We start from the raw sequence: 27,659 nt of genomic DNA, 5'->3' as shown, positions 1-27,659 counted from the left end.
CACACCACTGTATGTTTTGACAGACAAAGGAAGAATTAAGTTAATTTTCTTGTATATAAAAGAACCTAAACATTGTTCTGCTCTCATAGCAACAAAGCATTCAGTTCTTCTTCCTCCTCTGTCAGGTTAGAGCTCACTTGGGAAATGTGCAGAATCATGAGGAACTGACCGCAGGCACAGAGAGAGCCCACTGTGCTGGGAGGCTCAGCTGGAAACAAGGCAGCCATGTTGGGGCAGGAGGTTGGTCACTGACAAAGCAGCCTTGGAGCTCACAGAATCCTCTGGAATAAAATGCCTGCATTATCCTTTCCCTTTTCTCAGAGCTCTTTCCCACAGTCTTTCCCAGACCTTTAATATTTAAAAGCATAGAAAGCACCCAGGACCCACGGGCAGCTGGGAAGTGAGGGTTGTGCTCTGGCTGATTTTTGGAAAATGGTGGTTCTTCTTATCTTCCCTGCTCTTTCTTATTCTGTTTCTACTCCTGTTTTGTTTTGTTTTTTGTTTGTTTGGTTTAATTTGGGTTGGTTTTTTTTTTGGTTTGTTTTTTGTTTTGTTTTGTTTTGTTTTGTTTTGTTTTGTTTTGTTTTGAGACAGGGTTTATCTGTTTAGCTCTGGCTGTCCTGGAACTCAATTTGTAGACCAGGCTGACCTCGAACTCAGAGATCTACCTGCCTCTGCCTCCTAAGTACTGGGATTAAAAGGCATGCACCACCATTTTTTGTTTGTTTGTTTGTTTGTTTGTTTGTGTTTTTTGTAGTTAAGTTTATACATGTAGTGTGTGTGTGTGTGTGTGTGTGTGTGTGTGTGTACCTGCATGCTACAATGCATGAAGAGGTTAGAGGACTTCAGATTAAGTTTTGTTTTTCTAATATGTGGGTCCTGGGGAACAAACTCAGGTCACCAAATTTGGTGGCAAGCCTTCGTGCTTTCCAAGCCCTGGTCTCAGCCCCTTTGTTCTTTTCTTTCTTTTTGTGATCCTGGCTGCTGAGTCCAGGGGCTTCTGTATGCTAGGCAGGCGCTCCATCACTCAGTTACAGTCCAAGACTTGTTATTACCATAATTGTTGTTATTTTAAACTTTGAGACAGAGTCTTGTTAAGTTGCTAGGCTGGCCTTGAACTTCAGATCCTTCTCTTCAGACCCCCACCTCTTATATAGCTGCCCCACCAGTGTGCACCACGTCACCCAGCTTCTTTTTAATTCTGGAAACCAAGTCGAAAGCTTACGGTCATGGGAAGATACCGGGGTTATGTAGATTAGAGAGGACGTAATGAAAGACCGCATCCTTGTAGGATATCCTAGCTAACGTACAACTTCAAAATGTCTTTCAGCTCCTGAAATACCAACTATTGATCAGGCATATTCGAAGATCAGCAATAGCATCACCGTAGAATGGACTACCGTGCCAGGCGCCACAAGTTACCTGCTCACGGCTGAAGATGGGGACACAACCATTGAGACCACAGTGGCCAATTCCCCGGGCACTGTGACAGGCCTGAAGGCTGCGACCTTATACCAAATCACCATCAGATCTGTCAGTGCCTCTGGACGTAGCCCAGCATCACCTCCGAAGCAGGCAAAGACAGGTAGGTAGCTGGATGCTCACGTTGTCTGAGTGGTGGGTAGATCAGTTTTTAACAGCACGGCAGATGTGTGGTGTGGTTTGCGCACAAGTGAGTTCCACTACACAGGGCCCAGAGGCAAAAGCCACCAAATGTTCTTTTTGGCAACTCAGCAATTTGTGGAGAAAGTGACATTTAAATGCCTAGTGATTTTGTCTTGGGATTTAAAACCCATTTCTGGACAACTTTAAAAGCAGAGTGCCTCGGGGCTGGGGATTTAGCTCAGTGGTAGAGCGCTTGCCTAGGAAGCGCAAGGCCCTGGGTTCGGTCCCCAGCCCCGGAAAAAAAAAAAAAAAAAGAAAAAAAGAAAAAAAAAGCAGAGTGCCTCTAAATCCCCGGAAAAAGCCATTTCTGTTTTTATCCGTGCCAACGAGAGAACCTGTAGAACAGATTTTTGCAGTCCCTTAATCACATGGCAGAGACGTTAATAAATATAAGTTTGGGGTTTGCCCATCAGCATTAAATTCACTTCATAACATCATACCTAGGCACATTTCTGAACATTTGTGTGTAGGTCAGGGAGAGGATGCTGGTTGAACATGTATAAAGCTCTCAGAGTTAAAAACAGTTATCTGCACACTAAGGTAGGATAGAGCACCATTTCTGTATTCATTCATAGGGACACCTTAACTTCTTACCAACTGCAAGTTGAAAGCATTGCCTGGGGTACACTGGTGTCTCCCTTTCTCATATTTTTTGGGTCAACCTGACCTTAAACTCAAAGCAATTCTCCTGCCTCAGCTTCTCGAATGCTGGGATTATAAGTGTGCACCACCACTCCTGGCTTACGTTTCCACATTTCTTCATCATTTATTATTAATACACACTTAAATAATGTTTCTGAAAATCATACTGTAGGAGAAACCCGGGGCCTCTACCGCTGAGCTATATCCTCGGCTCCAATTAGATATTAAGTTGAACTCTGCCATTATAAATGAATAACGTGGATAGTCAACCTGCATTTATTTATTTCTCAGTAACTTAACGTACTCTCTACAGACTTTTGTAACATCGATTCACTGTTGCGTTTTGTTTTTGCTTGTAGTGTTGGCTGCCCCAATTCTGGAAGTTAGCTCTCCAAGTCCAGACTCCATCCTTGTGAGCTGGGACGCCGTATACATGGCGATCGGATTCTCCGTGTCTGTTATGCAAGCCAATGGCTTGGGTAGAATTTGGAAAGAGAATACCACAAACACCTCCCTGACCTTCAGCAGTTTGGACGCCGGGACTCTCTACACCATAAAGGCCTATGCGTGGAACGCCAACGGAATCCCCGGGGATGACTCCACCCGCAATCAGAGAACCAGTAAGGGCTTCAGCTCAGCCTTCAGCGATCTCATTTTTGATTGATGAGGGGGGCTGTGCTCCGCGGCTGAGGAGAGCAATGTTGAGTGATGCGCACGGAGCAGCTGGCAACGGCTGTTTAAATTTATTATGAAGTTATTTATAGGGCCTTGGCTATCCCTCGGCAGCAGTTCAAACACTCACGGAGTGATGCGGACGGAGCACAGCATTTCCCCCTCTGAGAGCCAAGTCCGCTGTAGCGTGTACTTTCCAGATCCCAGACGGAAAGGGTTCTCATTAGCGTGACCAATCCTTCCTCATCCCTTCCTGGTCTTGCTAGGTCCACTAAAACACCCCACCATGTAAACCAAAAAAAGGAGGCAAACAGGAATTCATTTATTCAACAGACATTTAATGCGTGTGTGCCAACCTGAAGCCAGCATTGTTCTAGGGACACAGCCACAGAAAGAGGTCCTGCTGCTCCTATGCTTGACATGAGAATCCATGTTTTAGAGACATTTCCGGGACACCAGCTTGAGCGTGAAGCTGGAAGCCGACATGGACCGCTCAGTGAGACTGCAATCTGTTCTCTCACTACTCCACCCTAGACAAACGGGGCACTCGTAGTTGGGGGAGGTGGGTGTTCCTCACATGAAAACTGGAAGTCTAAACTCCCAGCTGCTAGAGTGAGTCTGAAGAGCCAGAGTGAGCAAAGGTGTGTGGGTGTCGGCGGCAGGTGTGGGGGTGGGGTGGGGGGGAGTTAACGCTAGACTTTCACCGACTTAACCAGATCAGCTATTTTATCTCGTAGGGGAGGACCCAGGAAATGTAGGAAGGAACTGGAAGTAGTTTCGACTTTCTCTAAGTTTGGGATGGAAATCTTGTTACAAGCCAGACAGAAATTCAGGAGAAAAGAGGGTTTGCTTTGTACAATACTCACACAGCGGAAAGGCTAGCAAATTGCCCTAAGGTGAGTCTGGTTAGCTTGGTGAGTCAGGGTATCTGTGCCGAGCCTTCCTGAGCCCTTTGGTAGCTTGCCAGGCCTGCCCCCTCCTCCTCCCCTCCCCCTCCTCACCTTTCTCTCCCCTCCTCTCTTACTCCCCTTGTCTTTCCCCCACTACACCCTCCTACAAATATTTAGCTCCCTGGAGTTAAAAAAAAAAAAAAAAAGAAACAAGGCAATCCCTGCACCCAGAGAATGGACCCTGTTCAAAGACACCTAACTCAGCCATTACAGTTATGTGTAACAAAGAGATTTGCTAGAACGTTCGTTCGTGGCAGAGTGTGCATAGGAAGGGGCTTCTACATCAGAGTAGGGAACAAGAGAACCACCAGGTTTCTTTTCAAACAATATTTTCATTAGTTTTGGGAGAATTTTATACACTTTGATATTCACCCCCAATGCTCCCCATAACTCCTCCTCCCAGACCCACCTCCTCAACCCCAACTTCAGGCGCTCTCTCTCTTTTAAAATGTATACAGGGTTTTTTCCCTGCACGTATGTTTGTACACTGTGTGCATGCGTGTTGCCCAAGGGGGCCAGAAGAGAGTACCTCTGGAACTGAAGTTATGGACACCTGTGAGCCCCCATGTAGATGCTGGGAATCAGCACTCCCTACCCCACCCTCTGCAACAGCAGCAAGCTCTCTTAATCACAGAGCCATCTCTCCAGCCCTCTGACCCCTCAAAATAATCCATCAAGTCCAATCTATGCTACGCATATACTCTTGCCTGTGGGGCTTTTGGCACTTGGCTGACCCACTGGGGCACCACCCTTAAATAAATTGCTTCTCCCTCCTCCAGGAGCCATGAGCTGTCAACAGCTCCATGTGACAAGGGCTATTGAATGCCTTTGCCCCTCCATGTTGGAATGCTGCCTAGCTCAGTCCTGTGCAGGCCTTGGGTAGCAGCCATAGCTGCTTGAGTTCACTCCTCAGCCATTTTGATAGGTCCAGAGGACACTGTTTCACCTCCCTGGCCTGTGTCTTTTGCTCTCTTTTCTGTGACTGTTCCTGAGACTGAGGGCAAAGGTGAAACAGACATTACCACCTGCTCCCTTCTTTCCCTTTCTCTTGTTTCTCCATGATTTTTTGTTTTGTTTTGATTTGATACAGAGTTTCCGACTTCTTTGGAACTCTGTCTGTAGGTCAGGCTGGCCTTGATTCCCCATCTTCCTGTGCCTCCACGCCGGTACCACCATACCTCGTTCTGTTTCTCCATGTTTCATACAGTTTGGATTTAGTCTCTGTATCAGTTTCCTAGGGCTGCTGTAAGAAAATATCACAGGCTGAATGGCTTAAGGATCAGAAAGTTGTTGTTCCACAGGTGTAGCGTCTATGCCTAAAATGACGGCCCTGACTGAGGCAGTCACTTCCTCCTGAGCACCCAGCAAAGATATATTCAGATGTGTCTGTCCCCTCGGCCTGTGTGTGGCCATCTTCATATCCACCTGGTGTTTCCCCTATATGCATGTCTGAATTTCTTCTCTTTATAAGGACATCTATCATGTTGGATTATGTCCCATCCTAATGACCTCATTTTAAATAACTTCCATTACCCATGACCCTAGGCACTTCCACACTCTGGGGCACCCAGCTGAGCTCTGACAGTTTCCTGATAGTCTAACTCCTTCCCCTAAGTCCCCTATGCTTTGGTTGGAAAGTTGATTGCCTTTTTTTGCTTGTTTTGTTTTCTTTTTTCAAGATGGAGTTTCTCTGTGTAGCCCTGACTATCCTAGAGCTAGCTCTGTAGATCAGGCTGGCCTTGAAATCAGGGATTGTCCTGCCTCTGCCTCCTGAGCGCTAAGATTAAAGGTGTGCACCACCACTGCCTGGTTCCGCTGGTTGTCTTAAGACACTGCAGGCAACCCCTACCAGCCTTGGTCCAGTACTATCTTGAGGCAGAAGCTGAGGGTCCTTTGGGGACAAGCAGACTATATGTGAGGGGAAGGACTTGTCAAGATGGCCTGTAAGGGACACACAACAGGTGCCTTCCTCAAACAAAATAAGTGAGGCATCTGTGAAATGGTCTCCTCAGGCAGAGCCTGCTCTGTGCCCAGGATATGTGTGGAGGATGTGCTCTGTGGAGGCGGTCCACACCATTTTCTAGGTCCACTAAAATGTCATTGCAGATCCCAGAGGGGAACTGAGACCACCTTTTGCTCATGAGCACATGTCCTCCAGTTTGTTGTTGTTTGTTTGTTTGTTTGTTTGTTTGTTTGAGACAGGGTCTCTCTGTGTAGCCTTCACTGTCCTGGAACTTGCTCTGTAGACCAGGCTGGCCTCGAACTCAGAGACTGCCCTGCATCTGCCTCTTTAGTCCTGGAATTAGAGGCATGAGCACCCTCCAGGTTTTTTTTTTTTTAACAAAGTGATGCCCCATGCTTTCTACACTGATGAAGAAAGCCTGCGTGCTTCCATACCAAGGCACACATGCAAAGGTCAGAGGACAATTTGCCAATACCAGTCCTCTCCCACCACATGGGTCCTGAACTCAGGTCATTGGGCTTGGCGGTAAGTGCCTTACTCACTGAGCTATCTGGCTGGTTCAGTCTTCCAGGTTTATAAATGGTCCAACCATGAAGACATCAAGGCATGCTTATAAGAATAAGGGGGAAGTCCTTGGGAGACACTGAGAGACTACCTTTCTAGATGGACTTGAGTCTTTCCTAGCCCCTGGTTTAGAATGGGACATTTGCTTATCTAGGAACTATTGTGAACTAAAAGCTGTAAGAAAAAAAAAAGTAAAAGTCACCAGAGGTCAAAAATAGAAATGTGGGGGTGTTAGGAGGTAGGGCTGAACTTTTTCCTCCCCTGCCTTGGCAAGCACTGTACTGCCCAGATGCCTTCCCAGTCCAAGAAATGAAACATTTAGCTTCACGGATCAATAATAGAAAAAGCATTTGACCTACTGTGTGACCTACTACGTGACAACACATTCATGCAACCTTTCAGCCTTCCACATGAATATGCTCATTTTGTTCTCGTTACTCAGTCGCTTGGTCTTCTTGACATGGGGTCTCACTATGTAGTACGGGTTGGCTGTAAACGTCCAATGTCCCTTCCTCAGTAGCATCCTAAGTGCTGGGATTACTTCCCCAACCCAGGCTTCTTAAATGTTAATCTTCACCACTTCTTAGGTCATATATTCAAGCATTCAAAGTGTGCTTTTCAGTGTTAGTTATGTGTTGAACACTGCTCATATATCCATTTTTATAAAACAAAAAGATTAACTGCAATGACAGAGGTCGTATAGCTGGGGATGGATTTGTACATTCATGGCCATTGTGTTACCAATCCCCAGATGCACTAAGTCCCATTTTATGTTTTGAACAACTTAACGTTATCCAGTGCCTACAGTCTCCTATCTCCTGATTGACTCAGCATTAAATCTAAGCCAAATCTTACTCGGGTTCTTGTTTCTCAAAAACATAGGTCCTCGTGCCCCTGCCAACATTCAAGTCTTCTTTGACAGCGGGGCCCTAAAGGCTTCTGTTTCATGGACCCCGTCAGAAGGAGCATTCAACTACACTGTGGTGGCATGGAGCGGTTCTTCCCAGCGGAGCTGCAGCACAGCTCTCAGCTCCTGTAGCATCGGTTCCTTGCAGTGTGGAACAGAGTACCTGATTTCTGTCTCAGCAAACAACGATGCTGGGTGCAGCAAGTCCTCCTCTGCACCCACCCTGAAGACTGGTACGTGAGAAAAAGGAAAACCCTGCAGTGTTGGTGATCAGAGTGGCCGCCACAAGTCCCCAGCAAGGTCCTGGAACAGGCTGGTCTCAGCTGGGCATAGCCTGCTCTAAGCTGGGCGCACATTTATACTACTAACAATTAGGAGGTGGAAGCAGGAGGATTGCCATGAGTTTGAAGCCAGCCGGGGCTCATACTAAATACAAAGCCAGTCAGGGCTATATGGCAAGAACTTGTCTCTAAAACAGAAAAGAAAGGCTGTCAAGATGGTTTAGTGGGGAAAGGTGCTTGCTGCAAGAGCCTGAGTTTGATCCAGGGATCTACACAAAGGTAGAAGGAAAGGAGACCAACTCTACAGAGCTAGCTGTATCTGCCTACCCTCTCCTGCCACATCACACACACACACACACACACACACACACACACACACACACACACCAAAACGAAGAAAAAACAAGCTAATTCTGGTCTAAATGAAGGTATTGAGCCGGGGACTTTGAGGATTGGACAGTACGGATGGAGAAGCACGTATTGTACACTGCAAAAAGCACTTCTTTGACTGTCCACAAGCTTGGCCTCTAGCCTGGTCTTTCACTGAGTCCTTTTCCTCTTTCTCTTGTTTTGTTCTTTGCTATTTAGTTCTACTTTTGGAGACACAGTGTCACATTGCTGCCCGGGTTGGTTCTGAATCCCAGGGCTCAAGAGAACTTACATGAGCTGGGGCCAAGGGATTCATCACCATAACCAGCTTGCTTTTTTAATTTTTAAAGTTTTGAAAACTCTAAGATCCAGTTTGTTATTTCCAGCTCTGTGCAGTACAAGTAGCTAACTGTGAGTATGTGTGTGTATATGTGTCTGTGTGTGTATGTGTCTGTGTATATATGTATATATGTGTGTGTCTCTGTGTGTATGTGTGCCTATGTGTGTGTATGTGTGTGTATATATATGTGTGTGTGTGTGTGTCTATGTGTGTTTTATGTGTTGTATGTTTGTGTCTCTGTGTGTGTCTGTATGTGTGTGTCTCTGTGTGTGTGTGTGTGCATATGTATGTCTGTGTGTATGTGTGGGTGTGGGTGTGTTTTATGTATGTGTACATATGTGTGTGTGTGCATATGTGGGGATGTGTGTTTTATGTCTGGTATGTATGTGTGTATATGTGTGCATCTGTGTGTTTGTGTACGTGTGTGTCTATTTGTGTGGCTGTGTATGTGTGTGGGTGTGTATGTGTTTTATATGTTGTATGTATGTGTGGTGCATGCATGTAGGTGTGAAGATACCTGCAGCCATGTGTGCACCCATGCAGGCCAGGACATCAGGTATTCTCCCCGTCACTCTCTGTCTTCTTACCTGACAGACTCAGCCATTTCCCACTGAACCAAAAGCACACTGGAAGATCTGCCTGTCTCCATCCACCCACAGTGGGATCACACACATATGTAGCCATACTCAATTTTTCACGTGTCTTCTAGGGGTTTGAACTTGGGTCCTCATGGCTAAAGAGAATACTGTAACTCATTAAGCCATCTCTCCTGTCCCTAACGGGCTCTTCTTGGCATGTTTCATGACAAAGGCTTGGTAGGAGCTGTTTTCAAAACTAAACGATGGGAGATTTCTAGATCTAAATGTGTCTAAGTATTTCCCCGATTTTTTTTCCTTGTTGGAGATGTAAATTCATATTCGTGCAGGTTTGCTGCTGCATTTAGAAGCGTTTATGTGTCTGGAGAATCGGAACTGACATTTAATGGGATCTACTACATCTCAAGCACCATAACTACATCACTTAACTCTGAGGATAATTTTGTGAGCTCTCTCTTTTCATTTACTTGTTTTTCGCTTATTTCATCTTTCTTGTTTGTTTATTTGTTTAAGACAGGGTCTAGTGAAGCTTATGCTGGCTACAAACTCACAATTATGGCTGAGTCTGGCCTTGCTGTCCTGGTCCTCCAGTTTCCATCTTCCTTGCGCTACAAGTACAAATCATCATGTCCAGTTTATCTCTTCCTTTTAGATACAGAAGCTGACTGAAGCTCAGGGAGGCTGGAGGCCGTTTGCTTCAGTGCACACCGACAATAAGAGGCACAGCTAAGACCTGAGCCCAAGCTTGCCTGACTGCAAATCCTCTGGGCCGAGACAATGTAACAATGTCTACTCTATTCAACTGTCAGAGTTAGGACACTGTAAGGTAAAAGGGATTCTGAACAGAGGACTGGAGCTCTACAACCTGGTGTCCTCTCCTCCACAAGGGAAAGAAATGTAGTCAAACTCTCAGTCTACGGCTTCTCAGAGTTGTGTTAAATTTAAGGTCACCAGTACAAGCTTGGTGAATAGACGTCTCTTTTGACAATTACAGGTTTGTGTAGCAGGTACAATGAAAGCCATTCTCAAGAAGGAGTAACTGAGGATGGAGGAAAAGATAAGAAACACTTCAAAGACATAGTCAATCTGAGTCACTTATTTCATGCAGGAGAGAACGTCCTGCATTTTTAAAATGTGGATGCACATCAAGAACACCTAGGGAAATGTTCATAAAACCCAAATACCCAGATCCTACCAAGATAATTGGATTGGGATTTCTGGGAATAGAATCCAGAAAGAATAGTCTTCAACAGCTGCCCAGTTGATGCTTACCATGTTGTCAGTGTTAGGGCCACTGAGAGACTCCCTCCAACTTTCAATTCCTGCCCTTATTGATCCATGAGGTACACTGTAGTGTGTATGACACAGTCAGTACTGTTCATGAGGAAACCTTGATTTATCAATAAAAGAGCTATGTTTTTTGAAAGCCCGTGGATTGAATGATGACCTTCGTTTGAAATCATTCTATCAGGAAACCTCATGCTGATCTTAGATAAAAGAAATATTTATTGTCTTGACACAGAAAACCAAGCACATTAGCCAAGGAAGTCCCATGTCTGTGGAAGAAATAGTTCAGCGTCTATTATCACCCACAGTGACACACTTTCTCTATCAAGGCCACACCTTCTCGAATGTGCCAACCCCTGATAACTAAGCATTCAAATATATGAGAGTATTGGGCCCTATTCAAACCTGCACATCCGACCTTTCTAGTTATGCTATCTGGGGCAACTCAGTTATCCTTGATGGGCTCCATTTTCCTCAATTGTAAAATGGTAATAATTATTGTGAGAATAAAAGAGTAGACTTCATCTCTAAATAAGGTGAAATCCACACTTTTTTTCCCCCTTATACAGAGTCTCTTCTAGGTAGTCCTGGCTGTCCTGGAGCTCACTACATAAACCAGGTTGGCCTCAAACTCAGAGGTCTTCCTGATTCTGCCTCCCAAGTGTTGGGATTAAAGGCATAAACCATCACCTGACACAATCCACATATCTTAAGTTGACTCCCAAATTCCCGTGGCATATGCTGGGAGTATAGGTTAGATGGTAAAGTGTCTGCCCGGCATGCACAAAGCCCTGGATTCAATTCCCAGTAACACAGAAAAAGCTGGTGTGGTGGTACATAACTATAATCCAAGCACCTAAGAAATGAGGATCAGAAGTTCAAGACCATCCTTGGATACCTAGTAAGTTTTCACGCAGCCTTGGATACATAAGACCTTACTTCAAGCAATGGCCTACTTTTTCAAATAACACTTGTTAATAAAAGAATCTGGGTAGGTCCCTGGTGTTTAGCATAGTCTTTGTTTGTATAAAAATATCTTCTAGTGTGTCCGGTACATGATTTTGCATGTTGTGCATCAAATTCATTCTGTTACAGGACTTGGAGCTGCTGATTTGGGTTGATTGGGCATCTCAGATAGCTGCCAAGATGCAAAGAAAGTCTCTTGCAATAGTCATTCAACTGCTCCGTTGTTTTGTTTTTTTAAATTGTTTCCTAGTTGCTTGTGCACCTGGACGGGTGATGATCCAGGAAGAGCCCCCTGGTCACTTGTCTGTGGCTTGGTCCAATGTGGAGCTGGGTGACTACTATGTGGCATTTGTGAAGAGCGATGACGGCTTGGAGGTACATTGCAATACCTCCCTTACCCAGTGCAACTTCTTGTCCGAGTGTGGCTTCACGTACTTCATTAGTGTGTTTGCCTACAACAAGGCAGGGCAGAGTCCTCTGGGCGACGTATTCAATTACACCACAGGTAAGTCATCTCTGATGCCGGGAAAGGGAGTTTTAAGTTCAGTAAGCCCAGTAGCAGGATGAACAACTTCTTGTATTTGCTGACTCACCATCTGGGGGTCACTCTACGATGAAGAATAGCCTAAATCCCTTGTCTCACATTCTTTCCAGAGTAGGGATGATTTGGTTTTGGAGACAAGTCTAATAAGAATGCGAGGGTGAGGCGGGAAAGTGGAGGGAGGGCGGGGATGCATGTGTTCAACCGTACTCTGAAATTCTACACAGTACTCAGGCCTGTTTGAGGTTCTGAAGGGGGTACAGTCCCTCCATTCCAGGAGCACAGTCCTTTCTTGGGAGCAGGATGATAGATGCGGTGGCCAAGATGCTCCGCACTGCAGAGGGCTTTTGAGTAGGACCCCTGAGATTAGGTCCGACTTGACCTGTGAGTTAGTCATACAGTAGGATGATGATGTGTGTCCGCCACTGCGAATGGGACGGATATTAACAATATAGGTGGAAAAGACTTGGCATGTGATGGAGCGGAATGTAAATATTTTATCTGCATTATTATTATGTCATTATTAGCATCTGTTATCTTGGTAGCCATCACTGCCCTCCTCCTTTACGCTTGCCTCTTACAGAAGTGATTGTGCTCTGTTTGTCTCTCTGGCATCAATGCTAATCACGGTGTGGTTGGCACAGAGAGATGCTAGGTCTTTGAAGAATGGTTGAGTGAGTGTCTTTGAAATGAATTGTTTACAGAATATTATAATTCTAAAATGTGCTAAGGGTGGATTATGATAAATTTTACCAGGGTGAGGGAGATAAGTAATTGGTGTTTTGGGAATTTAGAGAAGGTTGTCAACAAGGCCTCAAGAGCACAGGAGTGGCCTAGAACTGGAGTTCAAGAATGGATGGAATGTAGGCGGGCAAGAACACCAGAGATATTGAAAGCGGTGCTAGGTGTCTGTCGGTGGGGTTCTTTGGGGCCTCCCCTAAGATTTACTAATACACTTATCAACTCTGTGCACTCCTTCCCCATCCTTATCTGATTTAGTGTCTAGGTGGACTGACAGGACTTGAGGACTCAGGTTCAGCATGACTTTTATCAAACAAAAGGGATCAGATTCTCTAGCAGAGAGACCAAAAGTCTTCCAGGCATAGAGAATCGAGAGCACAGGTCGGGTGCAGACCTGAGAGGTCTGCTGCTCCCTTGGAGACAATGGTGAGGATTTGCCCCAGGTGCGGTGAGAATCAGGTCAAGGTTGGGGCTGACCAGTCGGTCCTCTTGCAGTCATTTAGGAGGACAGTAGCAGAGGGTCTGGTCATGGGGAGGTTAAGACTCGATCCCCCTGGTGGCTCCTGTAATGACCTTGGTCTCCTCTGCTTTCAGCTCCTTGTTGTCCTAGTGACATTAGCCCAGTGTTGGTGTCCAGTGACAGGGTGGAGATTGCCTGGTCTCCTGTGCGTGGTGCTGAACTCTATGAAACCAAGGCCATAGCTGGATACAGCGTTGTGGCGTGCAACGACACTGCTCCTGCTTGCACTCTCTCTGCTTTGGATTGTGACACCAAGTACAATGTCACAGTGTATTCCTTCAGTGAGGTCCGGGGCAGCAATCTGTCATGCTCTTCCCACTTTATCACAACAGGTACTGTAGGCCATCACTCACTGATGTCTCCATTGTCACCCTTGCTCTATGCCTCAGAATGGCTATGCAGCCAGGTCTACAGAAAAAGGGGCTGGGGAGGGGGCTCAGCTCTTGAGAGTGTTTACTATTCCTGCAGGGGATATAAGTTCAGGTGCCAGAACCCACATCAGGAGGTTTACAACCTCCTGTAACTACGTCCAGCTCCAGTGATCTGATGCCCTCTTCTAGCCTCTGTGGGCACTGCATGCATGTGTCCAAACCCACACTCAAGACAGAGGCAGAGAAGAAACTGTGGAAAGACGGTAACAGAGGAGCTCATGGAGAGTGAGGGTGGTTCTGGCCTAGTTACCAACCCCAGCTATTGGGTTCCTTTTGCCTGGAGACTGCCTGCCTGCACGCCAGGAGGTGTGCAGGTGTTTATCTTGGATATTATTTGAGGTTTTAAAGTTCAAAATGCTCCATTTTTCCAGTTGGCCCAAGGCTGCAGGAACCTAATGCTCTCTGCCAACATCAACAGTTTTCTGAGGAAAGGTTCTGTGAATCTGACCTGTGTACATGTATGCTTGAAAACTGTGGTTTGGGGTTTTTTGTAAGAATATTATTTAATTTTTCACAATGTCATACATACATGATATATTTTATCACTCTGTTATCGTCCTCTTTCAATCCCTTCCCTCCATCAGGTAGTGTTTTAAAAAAATAAAGCAAACTTAGCTTACCCCCTCTCCTTTTGAGATAGGTCTCTTTAACCTAGGGTTGCCTTAAACTCACAGAAATCCTCTTGCTTCAGCTTACAGAGACTAGGATTGTAGGCATGGCATAAGCCACCATATTTGGTTCCATTTCAATGTATTCTTTATTTTTTTTGAAGTGGGTCTTATAAAGCCCAGGTTTCTTAGGCTCACTGTGTAGCCAAAGATGATTCCTGGTCCTCCTGCCTCTCCCTCCCAAATGCTGGGACTCAAGGCCTGGGTTTCCCAGCCTAGTTTATACAGTGCTGGGAACAAAACCCAGGACTTCGTGAATGCTAGGCAGGTCCTCTACCTACTGATCCATACCCTACAGCCCTGATGGTCGTTTTGCTAGATGTAGAAGGGAGCAAGTAGAAGAATACATTTGAGACCAAATGGCACATGGGGTATATTTGACTCCGATGTTTTAATTACTAATCTAATACTTCTTAGCTCCTTGCAGTCCTGAAATAAAAAATATTTCGAAGGATGCATTCTCTATGATCAATGTGCACTGGCGGTCGACTAATGAAGGAGCCACTTACACAGTGACGGCCCAGGGGAAGAAGGGGTTGTTCCGGTGCAGCAGCACAGGGGAGACCTGCAGGATGGGGGGCCTGCCCTGCGGCTCCGTGTTCTCTGTCACTGCTGTGGCCGAAACTCAGGCAGGAAAGAGCCTACCCAGCTACAGTGTGCCCCTGGAGACAGGTACGTAGCAACATCAACCCGGTGAGTCCTTAGGAATTGCTTTAAGGCATGAATTTTATTTAATCTGCCCCAAATATGATGAAAATGCAATGTCCGGTGTCCTTTCAAAGAGCCCCAGTCTTAGAGGAAAAAAACTTTTGACATTTTACATGTTTTATAAACATATTGTCAGAAGCCCCCTGTCTTGCCAACGTTCACTTCAAAGGAACAAAACACTGGCCCTAGAGAAACATTCCTTAGAGTTGATATTCTCCCAAGACACTGTCAAAACAGCTAACAAGAAACCAAAGGAGCTTATTTACTACTCATGTCTCTGGTTGAGCCCTTCCAAATTTCTCTCTAAAAACCACTTTCTGAGTTTAGTGTCTAGGGCTGGACAGACAGGCCAGTGGTTTAAAGGCATTTACTGCTCTTGGAGAGGACTTGAGTTAAGCTCCAAGCACCTAAATCCAGGGGCAAACAACAATGTGCAACTCTAGCTTCAGGGATCCAACGCCCTCTTCTGGCCTTCATGGAGAACTACACTCATGCACACTCGCGCGCGCGCACACACACACACACGCACACACACACACGCACACACGCTTAAAATAAAATAAATATTTTTAAAAAGTGCTTTCTGGATTTAGCTTCCTAATCAGCAAGAAGCAGGTAATGCTCTTACAGGGTAGTTGAGAGCTCTTATCTAAGTTACAAAACACTTAATTCTGTGCCTGATACGTATGGCGCGACCCCCATTACAGAAATCTCTTATTGATTAAGAACACTGTATTTGAAAAAACATTTAGGAAACAGGTGTGGTGGTGCACACCTTTAATCCCAGCACCAAGGAGGCAGACATAGGTGCATTTCTATGAGTTCGAGGCCATCTTGTCCTAAAATAGTATTCCAGACAATCCAAGAGCTACGCAATGAGACCCTGCTCAACATCACCCCAAGACATTTGGCAAACCACTTACATTAATACGGATATTATTAGCATTGGGAGAGTGCCTGCCAAGCACATGAGAAGTCCTGGTGTGATTGTCTATACACATAGTCCTAGCATTCAGGAGGTGAAGGCAGGAAGATCAGAAGTTTAACGTTATCTAAAGATACATGTAGAGTTCAAGGCTAGCCCACATGAGTCTGTTAAAAAAAAAAAAGAATTGGGAGAGACAGCATATAATCCAAACCTGTCATAGGGTGCTGCATCCCACATATAGCTGGTATATTATAAGATACATCAAAGGGTAGAGACAAAGGAAATTTTAAATTTAAAAAAGTATGAGAAACTTAGGATTCTGAGTAAAACATGAGCAAAACCCTATTCTTTTTACTGTTTACTTATTATTGTGTGTGAGTGTGCATGGATAATGGAGGAGCGTGTGAGCCTGCCACAGCATGCACATGGGAGTCAGAGGACTGTGAGTAAGTTCTGCTTCCACCGAGCATTCCCGGGGACTGACCTCAAGTGGTCAGACTTGCTCATCAAGTGCTTTTCCCAAAGTAAAACCCCAAGTCCTCTTGTTGGTTAATTTTCATGAGTCATCTATGGAATAGAACTGTGGAATAGACTTAAATTCTTCTCCCCTCCCCCTCTCTCTTTCCCCCCATTTTAGTGCCCTGCTGTCCAGCTGGTCTGACAGCAGCTCAGGTCACCCAGTCTATAATCAACGTGAGCTGGACCATTGGGGCAGTGGCTCAAACCTATGTGACAGTGCTGGAGTCATACATCGGACAGTCTAAGTGCCACACCCATCAAAACCACTGCCTTCTAGGATGCATCGCGTGTGGCATCAACTACACGGTGGCATTAAAAGCCATTAGTCCCACAGGACTGACCGCAGACTGTGCCTACCAGAGTTATTCTTCTAGTAAGTCAATTCTAAACATCAGCTCTTGAGTGTTGCCATCTTAACCACTCACTGTTCTACTGCTGTGAAGAAATACCATGACCAGGCAAGTCTTCTGTTTGGTTGGTTTGGGCTTTGTTTTGTTTTTAAGACAGGATTTCTCTATGCATCCCTGGCTGACCTGGAACTCCCTCTGTAGACAAGGCTGGCCTCAACTTCAGAGTTATGCCTACCTCTGCCTACCAAATGCTAGGATTAAAAAGATAACTCTTAAAAAAGAAAGCATTTAACTGGGGACTTGCTTACGGCTTTAGAGGGTTAGTCTGTAGTCATCATGATGAGAAGTGGACAGGTATGGTGCTGGAGCAGTACCTGGGAGCTTTACATGTTCACATAAAGGCAATAAGGAGAGGGGAGGGTCTGATGAGGGTTTTTGAAATCTGAAAGCCCACCCTCCAGTAACACATATCCAATAACAAAGGAGGCCACGCCTCCTAATCTTTCCCAAACTATTCCACCAACTGGGGACCAAGCATTCAAATATACCAGGCTATGGGAGACATTCTCATTCAAACCACTAAAATTGCTAAGAATTCCATGATGACTGATCCAGATCCAATCCTTCCTTCCCATTTAAAAAGATGGTGCATCTCTACCCAGCTTCCCTCAAATGCGGATTACTTTCTTAGCATGTGTGGAGTGGGGCACACTTGATGTTCGATGTCATTCGCAATCACTCATCACCTTATTAATTTGTTTATTTACTTATTTTCTGGTTTTTGAGACAGGGTTTCTCCATGTCGCCCTGGCTATCCTGGAACTTGCTCTGTAGACCACTCTGTTCTCAAATTTGTAGAGATCCACCTGCCTCTGCCTCCCAAGTGCTGGGATTAAAGGTGTGCACCACCACCTCCAGTCCTCTCCACCTTAGCTTTTGGACATAAAATCCCTCATCGAATCTAGAACTCACTGATTTGGCTAGATTGACCGGCCACCAAGCACCAGCAATGGTCTTGTCTCACCCTCACTTGTGCTAGTAACATAGGCACATGCCATCCTGGTGACATAGTGCCCGGTGTTTGTGTGAGCGCTGGAACTCACACTCAAGTCTTCATCACGCCTGGAAAGCACTTCCCTGACGGAGCCATCACCTCAGCCCCATTTATGCAGATTACTTCCTGTCATAGTTACAATTCTCTTTGACTTAGAACTCCAAAGTTCAGAGGTTTCTGTCAGTAGTTAGTCCATGGCTCCCCCTGGTAAAGAGGCTGTTATATGTTTCCTGAAGGGGTAGTTCTGTATGACAGAGAGACCTGTAGTGAAGGGTAACTCAGGTCTGTGCTCTCCCTCTCCCTCTCCCCCTCCCCGCCTCCTCCCCCTTCCTGTTCCCTCCCCCTTTCTTACTCTCTCTCTCTCTTTTATTCCCCCTCCTCCTCCCCCTCTCTCCCCTCCCTCCCCCTCCCCCACCCCTCCCTCTCTAACCACTCTAGCAGCTCCTCCTAACGTTTCTCATTTCAGCAGTTTGGACAGAGTAAATGCCTCTTTCCACACCATCGTTCCTTGCCCTCCACAACCGCCAAGCCATCCCTGCATGAGGGAAGAACCAGCAGGCAGAGCCAGCTAGCACAGACTTCCTCTTACACGATTCTAACCTGCTGAGGCAGCTGCGTGAAGAGCTGTTTTGAAAAAGCTCCAGAGACTGCCTCCAAACTAGGGGAGAAATCACATGGTGGTCATTAGCTGCCTCTTCCTGGGCCTGGGACAGTGGGGCTAAAATACACTGTTGGCGTCTTGGAGATAGTCGAGAATGTCTTACCTGGAAGGCTATATTAGAAATGGCTTCTTCTTTTGTTTTTTGAGTCAGGGTTTTTCTGTGTAAACTTGACTGTCCTGGAACTTACTCTGTAGACCAGGCTGGTTTGAATTCAGAGATCAGCCTACCTCTGCCTCCCCAGAGCTAGGATTAAAGACATGAGTCACCATCACCTAGCTAAACCAATTTTTAAAAAAGAATAAGTTAAGTCAGTCTAGGCAAGGTAGGTCATACCTATAATCCCTGCTTGTGGGGTATAGGCAGGAGGGTCAGGAAATTAAGGTCATCCCGAGCCATGGGGCAGCCTGTGCTAAAGGAGATCCTATCTCAAAACAAAACAATAAAAAAAAACAAAAAAAAACAATTGCTTTCTATCAGTAAAAAACAAAAATAAATTAAGCCAGGTATATTAGGTATTTTTCTCATGGCTTTGACAAAATGTCTGACAAAAAGTGGTGCATGGTTTTTGTCCCAACTTCCAGGAGGCAGAGGCAGGCAGATCTCTGAGTTCAAGGCCAGAATGGTGTACAGGGTGAGTTTCAGGACAAGCAGACCTAGACACAGAAACCCTACTTAGAAAAACCCAAAACCTAACAGTAAAACAAAAACAACAACAAAACAAGCAAAACACTACCATCACCACCACCACCACCACCAACAACAACAACAACAAACTTAAGCTACTGAGGTGACTGGCCCAACAGAAAGATCATCCACTGTTCCTCCAAAGGGCCTGAATTCAATTCCCAGCCCATACGTCAGGTGGCTCCTGCTACACAACTCCAAGTGTATGCCCACTTCCGGCCTCTCCAGGAATTGCATTCAGATGCACACACATATGCACTCACGCACACAAATAAATCAATAAACAATGAAATTCCTTTTTAAAACTGTCAGGGAGGGTTGGTTTCAGTTCATGGCAGCAGGAGGGAGCGGGACACATTGTCTGAACTCAGGAGCCCATAGCTGAATGCTTGTGGGCAGCCCAAGACTCCCATCTGATGGACTGCTACCACACTTTTAGGGTGGTCTTCCCACCTACTTAACATAGTGTAGATAATCCTTTAAAGACTTTTCCAGAAGCCAACTTTAGATAATCTGTCTCAGGTTTGCCTGTAGGCTTTTCTCATGGTGTTTCTTGATCTGATCAAGTTGACGGTGTCAACCACCACACCAGGCTCCTGTCTGGCATACCAGCATTCAGGAAGCTGAGACAAAAAGGTTCACCAGAGAGCCATGATTTCAAAGCCAGTTTGGACTATATAGGGAGTCAGATCCTGTCTCAAACTGCCTCTCAAATCATCAACCAGTTAATCAGTCAGTCACAGTGGGCATAGTGGTATAGCCTCAGAATCCCAGCACTTGAGACTAAGCAAGAAAATGAATTTAAGGGCTAACCTGGGCTATATAACAATAGCCAGTGTCAAGCAAATACACAGATATACATGCGCGCGCACGTGCACGCGCACACACATACACACACACACTGAGAGAGAGACAGAGACAGAGAGACAGAGACAGAGAGATCATGTACAAACCAAGTGGGTCTGACTATCTTTCACAAAAATTATATAATATGACCTTTGTTTTAGCTAATGAGCGTTCCACCATCTGTTCCACCACCCTAATTAGTGCCTAATACTTGGAAGACAGGATCAAAAGTGTACCTAATCACCCAGCACAGGTGAAGCCTGGACCAGTCTGTCAGAGAAGTGGCTGCTTCCAAGGCATGCTCCCTGGCTCACCACTGCCGTTTCTTTTTTCAGTTACTAGTGAGCACAATAGGTTATATTTAAACTTAGTGCCACTAAAATGAAATAAAATCGGGGCATCATGCTATAACTTGGTGGGATTGTGTGCTTTTGACTCATGGTTTGAGTCATAAATAAGCAGTGCAGCGTCTCTCTGCCAACGGTAGACCATTGATTCACCAGTGTTCTATATTAAAAACCCCGCACCCTTCCCCACCCACACATGGTTTTCAGCACGGGAAGAATGCACGCATCCCGCCAAACTTGCTCTGTTCTGACCATGGATTAATCATTCTGTGCAGAAGATTCTACTTGTGATCTTCCTCCTCTGTAGTAATTGTAAATATGGCCCTGCTTGGATGACGGTGGGATAAATAATTCTATACTTTCTTTTTTTTCCTGTAGGTGTCTGTTGCCCACTGGGGGTCAAATTATATAGGCTGGGCCCTAATGGCATTCGGATCTACTGGCAAGCCTCCAGGGGCTCTGCCAATTATAGCACCGACCTCTATGGCTCCAAGGGCATCTTTACATGTGCCCCACACACTGGTCTAAGTTTCTGTGACATCACCAACATCCCCTGTGGGGACGTATACACCGTGATGGTCTCACCCGTTGCTGAAACAGGACTGAAGCTTACTTTCTGCCCAAAAAAAATATATTCAGGTAAAGCAAGTCGGGACCCTTGATTTAAAAGCTACCTTGGAGATGAGCTTAGCTCAGAGTGTACAGCACTTGACGTAGTACTCACAAGACCCCAGCACCCAAAAGAAAATACAAGAGGAAAGTTAAAACTAACTCTTAAGCAAATAAGGTGGTTTGGTGGGTACTCCAGTTTGTTCTCTGTTACTCTGGTGATAAACACCATGATCAAAAGCAATTCAGGGGAAGAAGGGTCTGCTTGGCCTACAGGTCGGTCACAGTCAGAGCAGGATCTGGAACTGTGGAGGAGAGCTGATTACTCTAGCTCCCAGGCTCAGATTCAGTTACTTCTCTCATATGGCCCAGAAACGACCTGCCTAGGGAGTGTACTGCCCACAGTGGACTGGATCCTTCTACATCAATTATCAAAAGAGACAGTTTCTCACAGATATGGCCCCAGGCCAATCCGATGAAGAAAAGTCCTCAATTGAGGTTTCTCCTTCCCAGATGATTGAAACCCTGTCAAGTTGACCATAAAAACTAACCAGTATATCGAGTTTTAAAAGTGTTTGCCAGGCAAATTGATGACCTGAGTTCAGTCCCAGAACCCACATTAGTTAGGGTTTCTGTTGCTGTGATTTAACACCATGACCAAAAACAATATGTGAAGGGAAAGGGTTTATTTGCTTCCACTTCAATTACTGAGGGAAGTCAGAACAGGAGCTCAACTAGGGCAGAAACCATCGGGCAGCAGCTGACGCAGAGAGCACGGAGGAGTGCTACTCACTGGCTTGCTCTCCCAAGGTATGCTAAGCCTACTTTTTATAGAACCCAGCTCAGGGGCAGGCTCACCTACAATGGCCTGCACCCTCCTACATCAAACTCATCGAGAAAATGCCTTGCAAGCTTGCCTACCTCCCCATCTTATGGAGGTTTTCTTTTCTTCAGTTGAGTTTGCCTCCTCTCGAATGACACCAGCTTGTGTCAGGTTGACATAAATCTAACTGGCACATAGTGGCAGGGGAGAACTGACTCCTGCAAGTTGTTCTCCGACCTGCACATAAGTGCTTTGGTACACACCAGTGCACGCACACTCTCACATATTCAAAATTAGTACGTCTGGAAAACAAATTAAAGCAAGCCCTCAACTCAGACCTGTGAATTAATGTTCAGGACAATCCCACATCAGAGCTATGTGGGAACTGTCTACAAGCCAGAGCGCTGGCTTCTTTGGAATTGTGGTGTTTTGTAATTTGATTTGGACCTCTGCTCCTCTCACTGTCTTTTGTTCGACCTTCAGATACTATTTACGCAGTAAAGTGAATTAAAAGTGATTGGAAACAGATTTTTTTTTTTCTGGAGACAGGGTTTCTCTACGTAGTCCTGGCTGTCCTGGAACTTGATCAGTAGACCAGGCTAGCCTCCAACTCAACTGCCTTTGCCTCCAGTGCTGGGATTAAAGGTGTGTTCCACTGCCCAGCTGGGACAGACTTTTAAACAGAGTCTAGAGATGACAGTAAACACCCTGTCATGTTGGACCTTAAAAAACTTGAACACACAATGGTCTACAAACCAAGTCCCAGGACAGCCAGGGCTCTGTTACACAGAGAAACCCTGTCTTGAAAAAAAAATAAATTAATTAAAAAAAAAAGTCTTGACCTTTTGTTTACACAGATTGCGAATGATGTCTAAGGAAAAGTTTGAGGATCAGAGAAAAAGGAATTTATGAATCATAAATTAAGTCTGGAAATATGAGTGGGTAGACAGATTGTGATCAAAACCCAGGGCTGTCAGCCCAGGCATCTCACCAGAGCTGGCAGGAGACATTAGCAATTCTCTTGTTCTGTGTTCCAGCACGCTCTGCTACTTTGCCCAGGGCACAGTCATATATTTTTCATGTGCTTCTAAGAGAAAGAAGAGAAAAGCAACAGCAAAGCCCTAGGGTTTTGCAGGTGAACAGGAAGTGGAAAAATTACTCACGAGCCTTCACTGATGAGTAGTCCACACCTTCTAATTAAATGGAGGTGACAAGAAGTTTAAGATGGCTCTATGGGGCATGGCCAGCTCCTCCTAGCAGGGTGACCCTGCTGTCCTTATATGTCATGCTTTGTTTCTTTGGGGGTGGTATTTTTCCCCACAAAGTAGGCCATAGTATGGCATTGTGAGGAGAGAGACAAGCTTCTGGACAAGCTTGCCACTCAGTAACAACATGTTTCCCTCACTGGATTATTTCACACCTTAACAACTGTCTTCACAACTCTATCTGACTGAACCTCAAAACAACCCTAAGATGTAGACTCAGCAGGCACGAACTGTCTCCGATTTATAAATGAGGAAACTGAGGCTCAACGGCTCCATCATCTCTATCTACAACAATTGTCTTCAAGTCACTAAATTATATATGGGCCCAATTATACATGATCACAAAATGGTCACTGGGGGATCCTTCCCAAAAGTAAACATGGAGGACCTAGTTTGCCCTACTGTTTGTATACCCCAAAATGGTTCAGGCCAGGTCAGCCTTTCCATTCTTCCCACCCCATTACATTTGGAATATATTTTTTTTTTTGGTTCTTTTTTTCGGAGCTGGGGACCGAACCCAGGGCCTTGTGCTTCCTAGGCAAGCACTCTACCACTGAGCTAAATCCCCAACCCCGGAATATTTTTTAATACAAATTGTCCAAGTGTAGTTGTTGTTAGGACAAGAAGAAACCTAGTCCATTGTTCAGAGAAGGGTTCGGGTAGAGCTGGATTTGCATGTAAGTCTGAGGTTTCTCAGTGCCTTGTTGGGAGAGGGGTGTGTGTGCATAGCCTATGCGAGCATGAGAGCTAGGCTGCCAAGCACATCATTAGAAAAGGGTTCTATGTGTCCAGCCCAAACCTAGAGGGGTCCCAAGTTATCAAAACCATTCACTATGCTTGCCTAACTCAACATTGCCTTCTCTTGTTTGAGTTTTTTTCTTCTTTATCTTTGGTGTACTTTCCATTTATTGATTTTTAGCACTTCTGGAGACTGGATTCAGAGAATTGTACATGCTTGACAAGCACCATACTTCTGAGCTGACAAGCCCCAGGCCTGCCCCTAGCCTTCTCTTAAAACTTTCTTTTGAACCAGTGGCTTGCTAAGTTGCCCTTCCTGGCCTCAGGTGCCCAAGTAGCTCAGGTTACAAGTGTGCACTGCTGTGCCCAGCACATTTATTCTTTTTTAATGTATATTTTATAATGTATATTTTCCATACAGGGTTGGGAAGATTGCTCAGTGGGTAAAGTACCTGCCACACGATGTTAAAGACATAAGCTTGGATCCCCAGGACACAAGTGAAAAGTCAGGCAGGGTAGCACACACTGGTAGTCCCAGTGCTTGGTGTTGCAGGGGAGGTGTTAAGCAGAAGCTTATTAGCCAACTGTCTTAGTTAGAGTTTACTGCTGTGAACAGACACCGTGACCAAGGCAACTCTTATAAAGGACAACATTTCATTGGGGCTGGCTTACAGTTTCAGAGGGTCAGTCCATTATCATCATGGCAGGAAGCATAGCAGTGTGCAGGCAGACATGGTGCTAGAGTAGCTGAGAGTTCTCCATTTTGATCCAAAGGCAGCAAGAGACTGTGTCTTCTACACTGAGCATAGCTTGAGCATAGGTGACCTCAAAGACTGCTGCTACAGTGACTCACTTCCTTCAACAAGGCCACACCTAGTCCAACATTACCCCTAATAGTGCCCCTTCCTATGGGCCAAGCATTCAAACACAGGAGTCTGTGGAGGCCATGGCTATTCAAACTAGCCAAATCTAAGGACTTTGGGTTCAGGAAGAGAGACACTATCTCAAAAACTATAGGTAGAGAGCAGTCAGAAAAAGACACCTGACATTCTTAGGTCTCCACTTACACACTTGTGCATGTGCACCTACATTAACAAGTACAACACACACACACACACACACACACACACACACCATAAATACACAAATAAATATGTAAATACGTCAGTGAGTGCATTCTTAATGCTTATGTTTTGTTTTGTTTTGTTTTTTACAGTTACCTGTTCTGGAAGTACACTTGGGATGGGTGAGTCATTTTTCTCAGGGATAGAAAAATAGGAGAGAATTTGTGTGTCTGTGTTTTGCAGTTCCTTAATGAAATCATGATCAAAGCTAATGCTAATTCCTAAGAATGCCAAATGCTCCTTTGATGTAAGTGTCCTGCCCCCCTTCACATTGCACAAACCAAGATGACAAGATGAAATTCCTTTAGATATTGAAATCTTTTTAGTCTTCTAGAGTCCCAGAGAAAAATGCAAATTTTTTGGAGGGCAGCTGGTTATCCCCTCCCCCCACCCTCCGTACTTACTTTGGAAGATGTCTCCAGCCTGGCTGCACGCTATCATTCCTTGGAGACCTTCAGTTTTACTAGTGCTCTGGCCCCTGAAGATCTGGCATAATTGCTGTAAGTCGAAGGCTGGGCAGCAGGACTTTTTAAAGCTCCTCTGGTGGTTTTAAAGTGAAGGCTGAGAATTGCTGCGGTAAGCACGGCTTCTCCTTAGCCGGCGCAGATCCCCACCAGGCAAAGGCACATTTGGACTTGGCAGGGGCACAGGCTTTCCACGCTAATGAGGTGAGGTCTGAACAGGCTTTGAATAGCACGGCCTTAGAGAGAAGCGGCCCCTCCCCCTCTCTGAGTAAGCCATTTGCGAGCTTCCGTAGCACCGTGGAAATCACCTTATCTAGGAAGAATTTCTAGATTTCATCATTATCTTCTGTGAATACCTGCCTAATCAATCAGGATCCTGGCTGGCAAGGACCCTCTTGACCTCGTTAAAGGAGCCCTGGGGATTCTATTCGCTTAAGAGTTCCTTGATTCTTGGACTATAATCATAAATTTTTGTCAAACCCACGAGTTGACTTTTTTTTTCAGGACAGGGTTTCACCACATACCTCTGTCTAGCCTAGTACTCACTATGTAGACCAGGCTGGCCTGACATTCACAGAGCTCTGCCTGCTTTTCCCCAAGCCCCTCCCCAGCCCCCCAAGTCTGAAATTAAAAGTTTTTACATCACAATGCCTGCCTAAAATTACTTTTTTTAAAAAAACTATATTTCTCTGTGTAGCTCTGGCTCTCCGGGTACTCATTCTGTAGACCAGGCTGGCCTGGAACTCAGAGATCTTCCTGACTCTGTTTCCTGAGTGCTGAGATTAAAGGCATGTGCTACCATAGCACCTTGAGCTCGCTGATCTCGTCTGAAATGGTTTTGGATTTAAACCCTGCTCCTCTTATTTGCCGGTAGCTGAATTATTCAAATTCCCTAAGCCTAGTTTTCCTCATCTGAAAACTGAAGTAGTAGTCATAAAACATAACGGCATGAAATGAAATGTCTTGGACACAGTGAGAATTCAGAATCAATTTCATCTCATTACTCTCTATTATGTTCTAGGTATTAACATTTTAATGTGCACTTCTAATGCAATTATATTTTAACCTTAGCCCTCAGAATACTATGAACACATTAGTTTTAAAGTGTGGGCCCAACAATGCCGGTGTTATCTGGTAACCTTTGAGAAATGCTGCTTCTGGGGTTTTGGTCAAAGACCTAGTAACTGAGAAAACCTGGAGCCTAGTAACTTTGTGGTTTTGGTCTGTGTGTTTTTTTTTTTTTAAAGATTTATTTATTTATTACATATAAGTACACTGTCACTGTCTTCTGACACACCAGAAGAGGGCATCAGATCTCATTACAGATGGTTGTGAGCCACCATGTGGTTGCTGGGATTTGAACTCAGGACCTCAGGAAGAGCAGTCAGTGCTCTTAACCACTGAGCCATCTCTCCAGCCCTGTTTCGTTTTGTTTTATCTTGTCTTGTCTTGTCTTGTCTTGTCTTGTCTTGTCTTGTCTTGTCTTGTTTTGCCTTGTTTTGTTTTTCAAGACGGCGGCGGCGGGGGTGCGGGTGGGGTGTCTCTTAGTGTAGCCTTGGCTGTCCTGAAACTAGCAATTAACTCTGTAGTCCAGGCTGGCCTCAAATTCACAGCTTTCTGTCTGCCTCTACCTGCGGAGTGCTGAGATTAAAGGTTTTTACACTACAATGCCCGGGCTAGGATAGGGCTGGGAGATGGGGAGGGGCTGATTGTCTCTAAGGTTGTGCTATTCAAATTATATTCAGACATCATCTCATTAGCGCAGAGCTTCTGTCCCCTGCCAGGTGCGCCACCACCTGGCCAGCAGCTGTTTCGACAAGCAGCCTTGGGTTAGCGGATCAGGGCTCTAACTAGGGAGAGCTCCTTTGCTGCTGGAAACCTGATGCCTGGTGGGAAGAGAAGGTGACAGGTGTGAGTCTGCGTACCCTGTGTGGTACCCTTCTCCTTTGGAACCCAGCCAGCTTCAGTGTCACCTGCTCAGCCCGTGGAGCTTTAGGCACTCTCCTCCCCACAGCGTCCTTAGCACGGGAAGGTTTATGTTCACTTTGTGCAAACGCCTGGGTGAATGAAATAGAGGAGGTCTCTGTGGGGACAACAAGTTGGCCTGAGGGTGAAAGGAATATTTCTCATCCAGTTAGTGCTGTGAGCTCAGGGAAACGTGGAGGATTCATTTCTTAAAGCATGGGTTTAGTCACACTGGTTAGTCAGAAACTTCTGGTCTCTTTGAACAGTTTGGTAGCTCACTCTCCTCCTTGCTGGCTGTGCTATAAAAACAACGTTCTGAATACCCACACTAACAAACTCAGCACTTAGGCCGTGTCTGAGCCTGTGATGCAGCCTCCGTGTCCCCTTTCTTGTCTCTTCAGTGATTTACAGAGGGAAGAGGAACGATACAGTAAGCCCCAGGTAAAAGCAGACACTCCACAAGGTGAGCA

The 27,659-nt window shown here is 45.4% G+C and overlaps 1 protein-coding gene and 1 non-coding gene across 3 annotated transcripts in view; one reads left to right on the top strand and one right to left on the bottom strand.

Moving 5' to 3' along the window:
• Fndc7 (fibronectin type III domain containing 7) overlaps positions 1-27,659 on the top strand; it is a 37,397-nt gene that overhangs the window by 7,101 nt on the left and 2,637 nt on the right. For both annotated transcript variants that reach the window (XM_006233159.5, NM_001107717.2), the window contains 10 exons: positions 1,331-1,585; positions 2,667-2,927; positions 7,339-7,596; positions 11,453-11,707; positions 13,079-13,336; positions 14,521-14,775; positions 16,377-16,631; positions 20,580-20,840; positions 24,853-24,882; positions 27,591-27,652. In XM_006233159.5, coding sequence (XP_006233221.1) covers positions 1,331-1,585; positions 2,667-2,927; positions 7,339-7,596; positions 11,453-11,707; positions 13,079-13,336; positions 14,521-14,775; positions 16,377-16,631; positions 20,580-20,840; positions 24,853-24,882; positions 27,591-27,634 — 2,132 coding nt within the window. In that variant the 3' untranslated portion in view covers positions 27,635-27,652. The remainder of the gene's footprint in view (positions 1-1,330; positions 1,586-2,666; positions 2,928-7,338; positions 7,597-11,452; positions 11,708-13,078; positions 13,337-14,520; positions 14,776-16,376; positions 16,632-20,579; positions 20,841-24,852; positions 24,883-27,590; positions 27,653-27,659) is intronic.
• Mir6314 (microRNA 6314) lies at positions 1,445-1,583 on the bottom strand. The gene has a single exon (NR_106680.1). It is a non-coding gene; the product is annotated as a microRNA 6314 (primary transcript).

Source organism: Rattus norvegicus, chromosome 2 (assembly GCF_036323735.1).
Source record: "Rattus norvegicus strain BN/NHsdMcwi chromosome 2, GRCr8, whole genome shotgun sequence".
Taxonomy (NCBI): domain Eukaryota; kingdom Metazoa; phylum Chordata; class Mammalia; order Rodentia; family Muridae; genus Rattus; species Rattus norvegicus.
The sequence above is the reverse complement of the archived record's forward strand: the minus strand, read 5'-3'. Positions and strand labels throughout refer to the sequence as shown.